The sequence below is a fragment of the Amblyomma mixtum genome, chromosome 7 (genome assembly GCF_055824585.1).
Source record: "Amblyomma mixtum isolate Tamu chromosome 7, ASM5582458v1, whole genome shotgun sequence".
In the NCBI taxonomy this organism is placed as follows: domain Eukaryota; kingdom Metazoa; phylum Arthropoda; class Arachnida; order Ixodida; family Ixodidae; genus Amblyomma; species Amblyomma mixtum.
This window is the reverse complement of record NC_143018.1, coordinates 27,921,997-27,935,219: the sequence shown is the minus strand read 5'-3', so window position 1 is coordinate 27,935,219 and position 13,223 is coordinate 27,921,997. Positions and strand designations below refer to the sequence as shown.

Here is a 13,223-nt window from a genome sequence, read left to right as displayed (position 1 = left end):
AGTTCTTTTAAAATTACTGCCACTAGGACAGCCAATTATAGGTGTTGAAGTGAAGTAAAATTAGCAAGCAGCAGTTATTTTGCACTTCTTGTGTACGTCACGTAATATCATCTCCACCTATGTCGTCACTATAATGTCGTTCGGCAGTTGAAATCGAAACAAAAGCTTGCCGTAATAAGGAATTCAGTTATAAATTGTGGTCTAGACGGATATGAATTTTCCTTGGCAATAAAACCTTAGTTATGAGTTGCTCATCATTCCGAAGAATGAAGGCACAGCAAAAGCTTGGCGCCTCCACATTTTTATCGCAAATAAATTGAATGGGCTTCGAAGAGTAACCGTGATGGCTTAGAGAAGTGAAAGGACTACGGGCATATTTTGCAAGTTTTTTGTGGTTTTGTCGTGTCTACCTATACTATCACTTCTTAAGGCCCAGCTGAGAACCTAAAGATGGTAGTGGTATTATGAAATCTTTATGCTGTTTATTTGATTTCATTACGACGCAGAAATTAACAGACGAAGATGTGACGTCCCCACTTGGTCGACAAGCCTGCTCAGCCTTGTTTCCGTAAGTGCACTGTAGTCACAATTTTTTTACTTTGTTTTGACACTATCAGTTCTAGAGTTAGGAAAATAAGTTGCGATATGCAAGTTTTAAGTATCAATAAAGTCTTTATTCATTTTGTAAGTGCCTTTACGACATAGGCTTTGCCTTCTTGAAAGGAATCACACATCATGTTTCCATCGAAACTGAACTCATAAGGAAGTAAAGCTGACGGAAACTGGAAAACTGTGCTACGTCAAATAAACTAAGTAATGTGGGGCCTGCTGCTTAACTTGTATCTAAGAGTACGTTGAACTCCGCATAGCGGAAGCTCGTACCCCAGCCGGAGAGATATGCCTCTCAGCATACGGCTTCAAGCTGGGGTAAGACATGAAGTGTAAAAAAGTTTGTCGTCCTGCCGTAACAAAAAATATTCTGTTGTATTGCAAGTCGCCTGTTGACGCCACAGAACTGTGTCGCTACGGCATGGGATTGCGTAATACTACTGAGTATTTGGTTGGTACTATAAGATTTTGTGCAGCTACTACAAGGTAAGGCAATAAGATGATACACAAAAATCTGCTGTGAAGAGAGAAAATATACTGTTTTGTTATACAGCAGCGCAGAAGACAAGGCACAAAACGAAGAAAAGACGACACGAGCGCTGTTGTACAAGTTGTTGTATAATGGATGGTAACCAGCTTGTCCAGATTTATGTTCATACTGTTTTGTTTTTTTTATATCTATGATTGGCACAAGGGGCATACAGGGCCCATTATTATGAGAATATGCAAGAGGTAATAAGCTTCTGGCGCATCTACAAACGCGAGAAGCTATTTTAGGGCTCAACTTATAGAACAGCAGAGAAAGCGCGCCAGTAAAAACACTGTGAAGGCGGCCGAGTTGGAGGTGCATTCTCACGTTGCGGCTTCCCACTCAGCGTAAGTCCTTTGCGCTCTTTGGTTACACAGCAGAACTGCGCTTTACTGACAGCCTCTGAAGAGCGCAGGGTCGCCAGCTGTTTTCTGCCGACCAATTCACTACGTACTTTTTCTGAAGTTTCTCATTTGACGTCGCCGGTTTTCGTCGATTCACAGGCTCTTCAAGGAGACGTTCCGAAGGGGGGCTTCCGCACCGGCACGACTTCCTTTGCTGAGAAGAGGACTGCACTCCAAAAATCTTGTACAAATACTCACAGCCAAGCTAGCAACAAAGTAAGCAACGCTCTCTTTGACACATGAGCTCTCAAGCCCTGAACTTTATATATCCTCCATATACCTAAAAGTATAAATGTATTACATATATTTGTGCTGCATATTTCCACTCAACACATTTGCGTCTCTAGAAATCCGCAGAATATTTGTATATATAGACATATTTATGTAGTCTTGAAGTATTCGTGCTTCTTTACATGCAGTCTATCTAGAGTTCAGGAGGGCTGCCATTTACTTGCCCCTCATGGTATAGCTATCGTGAGAATATTCAGGCTTAGGATAGGATAACTTTATTTGGCTCTAGCACAAGTGCTTTTTTTTATGTGGTCAGATGAGTCCATCCGCAACGGTCGGTTGCCCCTATTCCAGGGCTCCGCTGGATGCTGCCGTCAGCTGAGCTCGCCGTATCAAACCGATCTGGTCATCGCGGCAGTCGCTGGAGAGCAGACCCTCCCATTGCTCCACACTGGGGTTTTGTATAACTGGGACGATGTCGACTTTCTGACATGCCCATGTGATGTGGTACAGTGTAGGTTTTTCATGGCACCACGGACAATTATGTGCGTAAAGTGTGGGGTGAATTTTACTTAGTGTGTTTAGATTTGGATATGACCCCGTTTGCAGTTGTCTCCATGTGACAGCCTCTTCTTTGTTTAAAGATTTGTGCGGTGGTGGGTACCGCATCCTGCTGCCTTTGTAGTTGTTGAGTATGGCCGAGTATTCCTGAGGTACTGGCAGGGATTCCTCAAGGTCGTTGACGTTGGATGCTCGGTAGTTAGTATATCCTCGAGCTATCCTGTCTGCCTCTTGGTTTCCTGCCACCCCCGTGTGCCCCGGTACCCAGATGATCTTATGTTTGATCGGCTTGTGTGGTTTTGCATGTGTTTGTTGCGTCTTGCAGTCTACAGAGCGGAGTATGCGGAGCGCTCTGTGACCTACTCTGCCGCAAAGATAGTTGCGGCAGGCTGCTTGTGAATCAGTAAGAATTGTCAGTGACCGCCCAGTCCGATAGCCCTCCGCTGCCGCTAGAGCGACGGCCGCTTCTTCAGCCTCAGCTATCGTGCAGTCTTGCAGGGAGGCGCTGGTAATCTCGTGTAATTCCGAGTTGACTACAGTTGCCACTGCGTTGTTGGTGCCTTGTCCCCTAGTCATGGCATATGTGGCAGCGTCGACATACACTGTTGTATCCTGGGATGCGTGTGTTTTCTGTAAGCGGTCGGCCCTTGCCTCTCTTCGGTCTTTGTGGAGGTTCGGGTCCATGTTTCTTGGTATTGGTGCCACCCTGAGCGTGCTGCGGTACTCATCGGGGATCGTTTTAGTTCTCAATATTTCTCGAATTTGTTCGGTGTAGCCCAGTTTCTTTAAAAGAACTCTGCCTGTGGAGGTCTGCTGTAGTCTGCGCATTTGGGCAACATGCTGCGCTTCCCGTAATTCCTCGAACGTGTTGTGTAGTCCCAAGGCTAAGAGCTTTTCAGTTGAGGTGTTATGGGGTAGCCGAAGCGCGGTTTTATACGCTTTGCGTAAAATCGCGTCCGCCTGTTGTATTTCACTTTTGATATGATTGTAGTACGGGAGACTGTATGTCGCCCGGCTGACCACTAGGCTCCTGACCAGCTTGAGTGTGTCTTCTTCGCGCATGCCATGACGTCTGTGTGAGATGCGCGTAATCATGCGGGCCACTTGAAGTGTAGATGCCTTTAATAGCGCAAGGGTGTGAGTACAGCGTTGATTTGACTGTATCCACATCCCTAGTACCCGTATGAGTGTCTTCTCTGGTATTGGTTCTCCTTCGAGGTAAACTTGTAGTCGAAGTTCTTTACTGGTAGGGACTGTTCGGTTCCGTTTTCCTCTCCAAACCCGTAAGAGCTCAGATTTTTCGGTCGAGCATGCTAGCCCTCTTGCTTTGACATAGTTTTCAACGCAGGTGGCCGCTTCTTGTAGCCTATCCTCTTTCTCGCCGAGTGAGCCAGTGTTAGTCCATATTGTGATGTCGTCGGCATAAATGGCATGGTGGATGTCGTCAATTTCTTTTAGTTGCTTCGCCAGTCCGATCATGGCCACGTTGAATAGCGTGGGTGAAATGACCGACCCTTGAGGTGTTCCCTTGTTAGGCGTTCGAAACTTCTCGGACCGAAGTTCTCCTATACCGATGGTTGCAGTTCTGTTGGATAGAAATGCTTTGACGAAGCTGTGAATCCTGCGCCCGCAGTTCAGGTTGTCCAGGCCCTTAAGGATTGCTTCGTGGCTCACATTGTCAAAAGCCCCTTTGATGTCTAGGGCCATTATCACGTTTTCTCCGTCCCGAGGAACGTTCCGAAGTACACCTTCATATAATTGGAGGAGTACGTCTTGAGCTGATAATTTTGCTCTAAAGCCGAACATGCTGTGAGGGATCAGTTCGTTGTCTTCCATGTAGTTTTGAAGTCTCTGCGTTACCACTCGCTCGTATAGTTTTCCCAGGCATGACGTAAGCGAGATCGGCCTGAGGTTTTCTATCTGCAGTTTCTTGCCTGGCTTGGGTATCATCACCACTTCAGCATGTTTCCACTCCTCGGGGACAGTTTCAGCTTCCCAATGTTTGTTGAGGAAGTCTGTCAGTTCAGCGACCAGCGCATCGCTGAGGTTGCGGATGAGTGCGTTGTTTATTTTATCCGCTCCCGCGGCCGTATTTCTGGTGGTGTTTCGCATGGCCGCGTAGACCTCTTCTCGTGTGATGGGTCTGTCCAGATTAGCGTTATCGTCTCCCCGGTACTCCCCTGTATAGGTCGGCGGGTTCGTGCTGCCAAAGCATTTGGCGCGCAATCTGTCGAGGAGTTCCGAGTCAGTGCCCTCGAACTGGTGAATGAACCGGTATATGGATTTATTGTTTTCAGCTTTTGTCTTAGTCGGATCGAGGAGCGCTCTAAGGATACGCCAAGTCCGTGTCGTGCTTAGCGTCCCACTAAGGGAATCGCTGAATTGTTGCCAATTTTGTTTTGCCAGCTGTGTGGCGTATTCCTCTGCTTTCGCTGTAATTTCGGCGATTTTAAGCTTGAGTTTCCTGTTATGTTTTTGTTTTTTCCATCTCCTGGTGAGACTGCGCCTAGCATCCCAAAGCTTGAGCAGCCGACCGTCCACCTCGGGTGTTTCCGCTGTTCGGTTTATGGTTTTGGTGTACTTGTCTTGCGTATCCCTTAGCATGCTTCCCCATTCCTCTAACGACTGTATGCCATTCTCGGTAAGGTTGCTGTCGCATGCTTCGCGGAACGCATTCCAGTCCGTTATTTTTGCCGCGCCCAACTGGCGTCTCAGCCTGTCTGAGGTTACTTGCGTCTTGAGTATGTAGTGGTCGCTGCCTAAATTTTCCAATAGGTTCTCCCATTGTGTTTGTCCGAGTCCTCTTACGAATGTGAGGTCGGGGCAGGTGTCGATGCTGACGCTATTTCCAATTCTGGTAGGGGTTGCTGGGTCCGTGAGTAGGTTGCAGTTGAAGTTATCTGCAACCTCGGCAAGCGTTTTGCCTTTAATGGTGGCCTTTTGGTACCCCCAGCTCTTGTCCATGGCGTTGAAATCCCCCAAGATGATTAACGTGTTGTTTTTCGCTAGTCTGTGGACACCGTGAAAAAGTTCAAAAAATTTTGCTTTTCTTTGCTTCGGGGGGCTGTACACGTTGACGATGAATACACTTCCCCCTTTCCTTTTCTTTTTCGGTACGATCTCTACAATCACATGCTCAATGTCAGTGTCGGGTATGCTGTCGTGATTGATGGCTATGACTGCCTTGCTCACTAAGATGGCTGTCTTTCCCGTCATGTGGCTGTCGTAGCATGTGTATCCCGTGAGAGTGGGTGTCGCGCCCGTTTCTTGAAGTGCGATAACGTCAGGTGGTGTTAGCTGCGTCTGAATGAATTGTTTGATGAGGCCTTGTTTCTTGCGATAGCCTCTGCAGTTCCATTGCCATATGTCTAAGATGTCTTGTTTGCTGTGGTTCGTGTTAGCCATGATTTAGGTTCTTGAGCTTGTGCAATTGCCCGTTCCCTGGGATGTAGATGGATTGGCGAGAGCTGCTAACGCAGGACGGTTGTAGGCCTTTTCCTTAATGTTCTCTGTGTGTTTTTGTTTGCGGAAAGCACTCCGTAGCTCTGCTAGTTGTCCTTGTACCTGATGCATTGTCTGTTGCATCATTTGTTGCACCATTTGTTGCATCATCTGTTGTATTTCCGCTTTGAAGTTTGAGCGTTCCTCATCGCTCATCTGCAACGAGGAGTTCGTTTGTGTAGCGTTCGACAGCGGGTGGCAGTTGGATTTTAGGTCTTGAACTATCTTTGTGAGTTCCGCAATTTGGCGTTCCAACTCATTCTGTTTAACGCGAGCAAGTTCTAGTTCGCGCTTAAGTGCTGCTTTCTCTGCGTCTCCATGTTCAAGGTCACGGTTGTTTGCGTTGTTTGTATTGGTGTTGAGTTTGTTACCAGTCCCACCCGAATGTGGAGCAAACCCGGGAGCATCGGCTCTCCAGCTCACCTTGTTGCTGCTTTTCTGGGCGGACCCGGTGTCTTCGTTCTTCCGGTGCTGGTTCCCGGCATTCGTCCCCGCAGGGGGTGGCAGGGGGGGGAACGAATGGGACCGCGAGCGATGCCGTGATGAGCGGGATCCCGAGCGGCTCCGTGATGTCTCTCCCTCCGAGCTGAACCACCGCGGCCGTCTGCTGCGGTCACCGCGGCTGCGGCGTCTGCTGTCGCGTCCGCCGCTGTTGCTGGCGTTTTCACCTGTAGCGTTGCTGAGGGCGGTCTTGGTTTGCTGCCTTCTGACTTTCTTGAGTCGTTCGCGGCAGTCCTTCGACCCGGTAGGGTGGGCCTCACCACAAATCACGCACTTTGGAGTGCAGGAATGTCCAGTCGGCGGGTTTTGCGTTCCACACTGGCTACACGCGCGCACATTAGGTGTGGGGCACACGTCGGAGCGGTGGCCTTGTTGGAAACACACATAACACACTTGTCTCGTGGGGCGGTACGGGTAGCATGCCGTCTCGCCCCCGTAGTAGATAACATATTTTGGGACAATGGGACCGTCAAAGGTGATGACGGCCGTCTTGGTTTTTCCTAACATCCGGGCGCTGAGTATGGTGACTCCTTGGGTGCGCACTCGTAAATGGGCCTTGAGTTCTTCCGGTGTCGTCCCGGGATCAATTCCATGTATCACGCCACGTTGGACATCGTCCGGCGCGGCCACGTAGGTGTTCATCTCAAATGCGCGTCCCGCAAAGGTGAGGCTGGTAATGCGTCTCACGAGTTGGGCAGCTGATTCATGTGGGGTGCTTACGATAATGATGTTAGATCCTGGCCGGAGCCGTATGATGAAATCTTCGTCTTTGCATTGTTGGTTGCACGCTGCAACTACAGCGCGGGCTACCTGGTGGGTGTGAAGCTGTCTGACAGCAAGTCCTTTCTTCGGTCGAATGATAATTTTGAAATCGTTCTTAGGGAGCGGAGGCAGCCTGCGCCTTGGCTGGTGTCCTGTTCCTTGTCCGTTGGCGTTTCTGCCGGCGGCGGCTGGCCCTCCGTCGGTTGGGGTGAGTTGAGTGGAATTGTCTTCGCCGGGGTTGTTTTGGGTGGTCGAATTGTTCCCCGCAGCGATCCGTCTGCTTTTCCTCTGGAGTTTCTTCTGGCGTTTGGACAATGCCAATTCCCAGCTGGCGTCGTTGTTGTAAGGGTTGGGCGGCTCCTGTGTGGCGGACGCCGCGTCAGCGTTGCTCACCGGGCTCTCGGAGTCAGTGGTGTTGAGGTCGTCCTCCTCCATCTCCTGGGCGTCCGGTAAGTTTTGAGGCAATCCTTCCATGGTCTGATCGAATGTGTCGTTCGCAGAGCGGGGTCGATTTCAGGCCGCACCACCGCTGCCTTGTCAGGCCTAGCGGCCCATGTATTCCCGTAGGCGAAGATGCCCTGCCGGTAGGCTCGGCGAGACGCCGTCCGAATCGCAGAGTCAAGTCCGATGAGGAGCCAAAATTTGGGCCTACCGTTCGGAACCTGGTGTCCAGGTGGGGCAGCTTGTGAGTTCTTTCAGCTCCAAATAAAATCTGGTGGCGCTGTGGATTGGTACGGTTCGGAATGGTCAAAAACTGCGGAGGCAATGCGATACACGTCCGCACCTCTCGGCAGCCATGACGGATCCCATTCAGGCTTGAAAATATTAGCTCTGCCAGAGATATCTTCCCGTTCGGTTGAATGTATTCAAGAGAAATGTCCCAAGGTACTCCGCTCAAAATTATTGCCGTTAACATACCTGAGGTACACAGAATGACTAAAGAGCACAGCTCAGTAGCATTCGAGCGTATAATTAACCCCTTATTTGAACAGACAACCGATTCTCATTTCCCTCTATTGTAATACATGTTCAGTTTCGAGGGTTGAACCTAGCATGCCATGCCTTTAGTTTGTAGTGTCCGCGCGTAATGAAACGCGAATCGAATATGAGGGATTCAAAAGCATACACTTAAAGATAAAGAGCTGCTGAAGAAGAAATACCGGCAAGATTCGTTCGCGCCATCGAATGGAAAATCAGGAAAAATAATATTCGGACTTCTACAGTTAAATGATTTACGTTTCGCTAGACCCGTTTCAGCTGTCTTTCTCGCGTTTAATTTCATGCTGGCAGTGACTATATTTTATTTTTAAGTACGAGGAGACGCGTAAACTGTTCAGTATTAGGAAAACTCGCACTCGGCACGACGGCTCAGTGGCTATAACGTTCTGGTACTGAGCACAGGGTTATGGGTTCGATTTACTGCTGCGGAGAACGTGGTTCGACACAAGTGAGCTGCAAGAAAACACCAATGTGCTTGTATCTGGTGGAAGCTGAATGAAGACCAAGTAGTTTATATAAATCTGCAGGGATCCACTGCCTCACTGTTGCGGTTATAGCAGTCCAGAATGCACATCTGACGCACGAACGCTCGTTAATTACATTACACCGAGATGAAAAATGGACAGGATTGCGTCAAAATTACGACTAAATGCTTTGCTTCTTCTCTCGCAGCGACTGTTTTATCCGTTGTTTTGTCATGTTTTTCTGTAACACTGTAGTTGTTTCTGTGTTATATTGCTGCAATCTGTATTTCTGTAGCACCTTTCTGTATTAAATACACGAAATTATTTTGTTCAAAAAATTCTGTTACTGATACAAGTCCTTGGGCAACAGACGACAGAAATTTTTCTGTTGCATTTTACGACAAAGGAAGCTCAAATTGTGGGCAATAGTGCTTCTGTCACAGGTGCAGAAGCCGTGCACTCTTCTCTGAATAAGACAGATATGTATTCTTGAAACATCTAAGGAAAGGATATTCAACTACAGTTGCCTTTAGCTTAGTTTTTAAAGAAAGCTTGCAATTCCTTCTTGCTTTCATGTAGAAATGGCACATACTGTGAAAGTCCAGTTCCACACGACTGCTACCTAGGAAGATGGAACGGAAGTTGTTAAGAACTGTAACATAGTTTTAAGGCACGTTCAAAAAAGAAACAGGAAAGGTGCCTAGTGTGATGTGCCTAAAGTGGAGGCTGTTGTCTTGATTTCAAATTTGTATTGTCTCTAGCTCTCACGTAGATTTATTTTTCGTTCTTCTACAGAAAAATACTTCCAGGACGCCGAGCAACTTTTCTGGCCGTCGTAGTTAAGGTTCTGTGGGTGGACGCAGTGCGAGTGTTGTTGGTGACAGTTGCGTACTATAGCGCTATATACTCAAGAATACCGGCGCTTGAGTAAGTGGTTTGAGTAGTTTTCTAACCGGCGTTCTGCCTCGCTCTTGCTTTCTTGCTTTCTTTCCCCTTTAGTACAAAACTGATTCGCGAGTGTTTCCTAGTAGAGTGTTCCCTGTTTATGTCACTGCCAATATTTAATACGAATTGTTTTCCGCGCGCTAGAAACGAATACCTAATTCTTTAATCACGCAATATACTTATGAAATTTCGTGACTGCAAACACATATATAACACACACATATATAACACACATATATAACAAATATATATAACACATATATAACAAAATTCCTCGATAAACTAAAACAGTCAGAAGGGCCAACACGTCAACCCCCCTGCACAAACTGCACGTCTTGCCTTCTTTCTTGCTTTGTGTGTTTTCTTTTCTAATTATTACTTGTTTGCCTTTGTTTTGCTTACACCTATGTCTGAATTTTGCTGTTAATTTTTACTCCTTTTGTTTGTGTTTCATTTTATTTTGTGTTTTCGTTTCTTCTCGCATATTCAAGAAGCGTTTAACATGTTAATGTGCCTCCCTTTATGAAACGCGTCTGAGGTTTTAAGGAGAAACTAAATGAAATGAAAAACTAGACTGAATATAGGTTTGTTGTGCAAGATTTCAGATTTCAGCTTTAGAATACTATCGTGCCGTTCATATTATTTGTAGAAAGTCAGCGGCTGTCAAATTGAAATGCTTGGGTGGAGCAACTGTTTGCCTTGTGAGTACACAACTGAGAAAAAAGACGACTAAATGATAAAAAGCCGCCATCACGCACAAAATTTCAAAACTTTATTTATATATCAAGGAAATTCAGGATATTCTAGAATGTTTTATGCTGGTGATAGGTTTATTTTTATTTTTCTCTCTGCGAATGGTTCCAAATTAGATGATTCTCACGATGTATATATTATGTGCGCGCTTCTATGCCGAAGCAGTTGAAGTCAGCGCTGTGTTTGTATCGTTGCCCTGTTGTCCTGTGTGTCAGTGGCGCTTGTTTGAGGAATACAGAATTTTAGCATAGCCTCAGAATAAGCTGCCACATGGTGCTTGGATCAAAGTCAGAAGTTGTACCTTTAAATTAAAGTAATATGCGATTGTCTGGCACTCCAGAGTCTGTAAGAACGTTTAGGTAATGCTACGACACATCAAGAAACTGTAATACAGTCAACAACTGTTGTAAAGCGTAAAAACTTGCTGAAATCATGCTCATGTAATTTTGCGGGGATGCAGAGTTTCTCTCTGTTTGCGCACCGACCACTTCTCTATGTTTAAATGATGAGTGCAGCAAGGTTTGCCCGCATTGTGGTCCCGATCACTACACCTAAAGGTTTCAATGCCTGTTTCACTGTCGTTGTACAAAAAGGTGGCTTCCCCGGTTTTTTTTTCTCTTTGCAAAGCTTTCTCCTTTTGTTTTGCAGATTGCTCATAAACAGCCACGATAAAGTCGGAATGACGTCAGCAGTACTACTCTTTGCTGCAACTACAACGTTTGAGTTCTTGCTCTCCTGCTATCAAATGGATGTGCTGCACTTCGCGGGTGGTAGAGCTCGCTCCATGCTTCAAGGACTCGTCTTCAAAAAGGTACCAAAATGCAGGGCCCTTCGTCGATCCTTGCGCTATTTGAGAGGCACTATGAAAATCAGCAGAAAAATGGGTGGTTGTAATGTGCTCCTACCGCATTCGGCTACGGCTCATATGTCCTTGTAACTACGGCTGTTCGATTTAATCACTTTCAGAAAAATTAGCTGAGGTTTAGCTCTGGTTAAACCGGGCAAGTTGCGTAAGCGAGCAGCAACTGTTTTGTTCGAGGCGAACGTGCGTATTTATTCCCCGTTTCCCACCAGCTTCTTCTCTCCTGTCTCCACATTCCGACACATGCGTCGAGAGCGCGCGACTAGGCGCGCGACAGCTGTGGCGGCGCAGCGACGGTCCTGCCGCCTGGTAGAGCGCGGCTGAAACGGTTGCTATGGCAACGGCGCTCCATCTGTTTGACCTCACTGCGGCTGAAGGTCAACCGTGGCCACCGTCGGGAGCTACGCGACGTCTCGAAGCCTGGCGCAGTATTGCTTACGCAATAGATGAATTCGCATTACAATGCCGAAAAGGTGTGGTGGAACATCCTCACCGCGACTCCATTTACAGACTAGCCTGCTAGTTCATTTCACAGCCCTAGAAAGAATGTGCTTCTCCTTGGAAGGACTTCAGTGATGCTTGTTTCGTTCAGATGCACACAAACGCCACGCGCAAGAGCATTTTCGCCGCTTAATATTTTTTACTTAGGGAACACTCAGGGCAATCTCATTCGGTTATTGTTTTCAGTAAATACTGATTCTCTGCATTTTTCTCGGCATGTTGACGATTGTCCAGTAGCTAAACACGCATTCATTGGCGAGAGAATTGGATTTAAAAATCTTCCTTCAAGTAGATTAAAACTCGTGACAACCTACCGAAGAGAGTGGTTTTCCACAATTTTGAAGTGACTAACGGTGTAGCAAGATCCATTGTTCAGGGTGGTTGCAGCAGAATTGATAAATCGAGGGCAAAGAAAGGAACGAACAGACAGACGTGGACGAAGCCCGGCGTCGGTTTCATGCATTTTAGTTATGAAACCGGCTGGTGATGGCGGCACTTGTTTCGTTTTTTCATTAGTTTTTTATGCCTTGTTAATGGTTCATTTTCAGAGCGAGTGGAATAATTACTCTAAAATACTTCTTGAGGACCACGTAAACTATTTGCCCGGTCCCTAATCCTTCTTATTAATTGGAAAGCGAGGGGCATAGCAGTCCCACAAATGAAAAAGTGTACATGTTTTATTCTTGTAGTTCAGAATGGCGCAAAAGACACACACAGGAAAAAGGCCGGATCACTGTAGGGAGTGCAGAGATTGCGGACCGATGCTGGAACAGGCAACGTTTATCGGCAGAGGCAAGGAGCGATTTGAAAGAGAGATTATAGAAGCATACCGTATACAGAAAGCTGGGTCCACGTGCATTAGCACTTCATCGATTAAACTATGCCGCCAGGAGCTGGGTTTCTTGGACGGGCACGTGTAGTTCTAGTTTCTGTTTTTTGTTCTTGTGGTTTTTTTTCTGTCTATGGTGTTTCGAAATATGAATTCAAACCATGAATATGTGTTTTTTCTGCTTCCGGTTCGTGGTTGATATGTCTTGCCTTATAAAAGAGGGTGTTTCTGAAATAAATTCAGTTGGTAGTAGGCGCTCTTTGTGTCATCCCCTTTTTCCTGTGTGTGTGTCTTTTGCGCCATTCTGAACTACAATCATGAACCAACTAGCCCCAAAGCAAGTTCTTTTGCATGTTTTATTCGTCGCTCCCTATTTCTGTTGTTCGAATGGCGTCCAAACTACTTGTTAGCCGCAAGCAGAATGCCGGGAACAACAGACAATTTAGCAGGTCATGCACAGAGACACAGTGCTTTTCCAGCTACTTCATCTGTGGTATCCTGATCTTCGCTCATTTATCATGGTTTCTTACCTGGTTGGCCATCTTCAATTGGCCAAATTGCTGTTAGAAACTGCACAGCTAGTGCTAAGACGCCGCAACATCGAGGCGAAAGGCGGTAGAAAAGCTATAGGGGTTTCCACAAGGTAAAATGATGGCTTCGCTAGAGATTGACGTCAGCCTGCTCATAACTTTTGGTTGCGTAGTAGGCTTAGTTGCTGAACACAGAAAAGCCGCTCAAACTAGATAAAGGCACAGAAGAAATGGCTAGCTTG

At 46.7% G+C, this 13,223-nt stretch overlaps 1 protein-coding gene across 4 annotated transcripts in view; it reads left to right on the top strand.

The window, feature by feature from the left end:
* The window catches only part of LOC149335436 (multidrug resistance protein mrp-7-like), a 60,528-nt gene that overhangs the window by 24,739 nt on the left and 22,566 nt on the right, over positions 1–13,223 (top strand). For 3 of the 4 annotated variants that reach the window (XM_089552121.1, XM_089552122.1, XM_089552123.1), the window contains exons 7-10: positions 507–568; positions 1,642–1,758; positions 9,357–9,488; positions 10,908–11,070. In XM_089552121.1, the coding sequence (XP_089408247.1) occupies positions 507–568; positions 1,642–1,758; positions 9,357–9,488; positions 10,908–11,070 (474 nt within the window). The remainder of the gene's footprint in view (positions 1–506; positions 569–1,641; positions 1,759–9,356; positions 9,489–10,907; positions 11,071–13,223) is intronic. The other variant, XM_089552125.1, reaches the window with a different exon arrangement.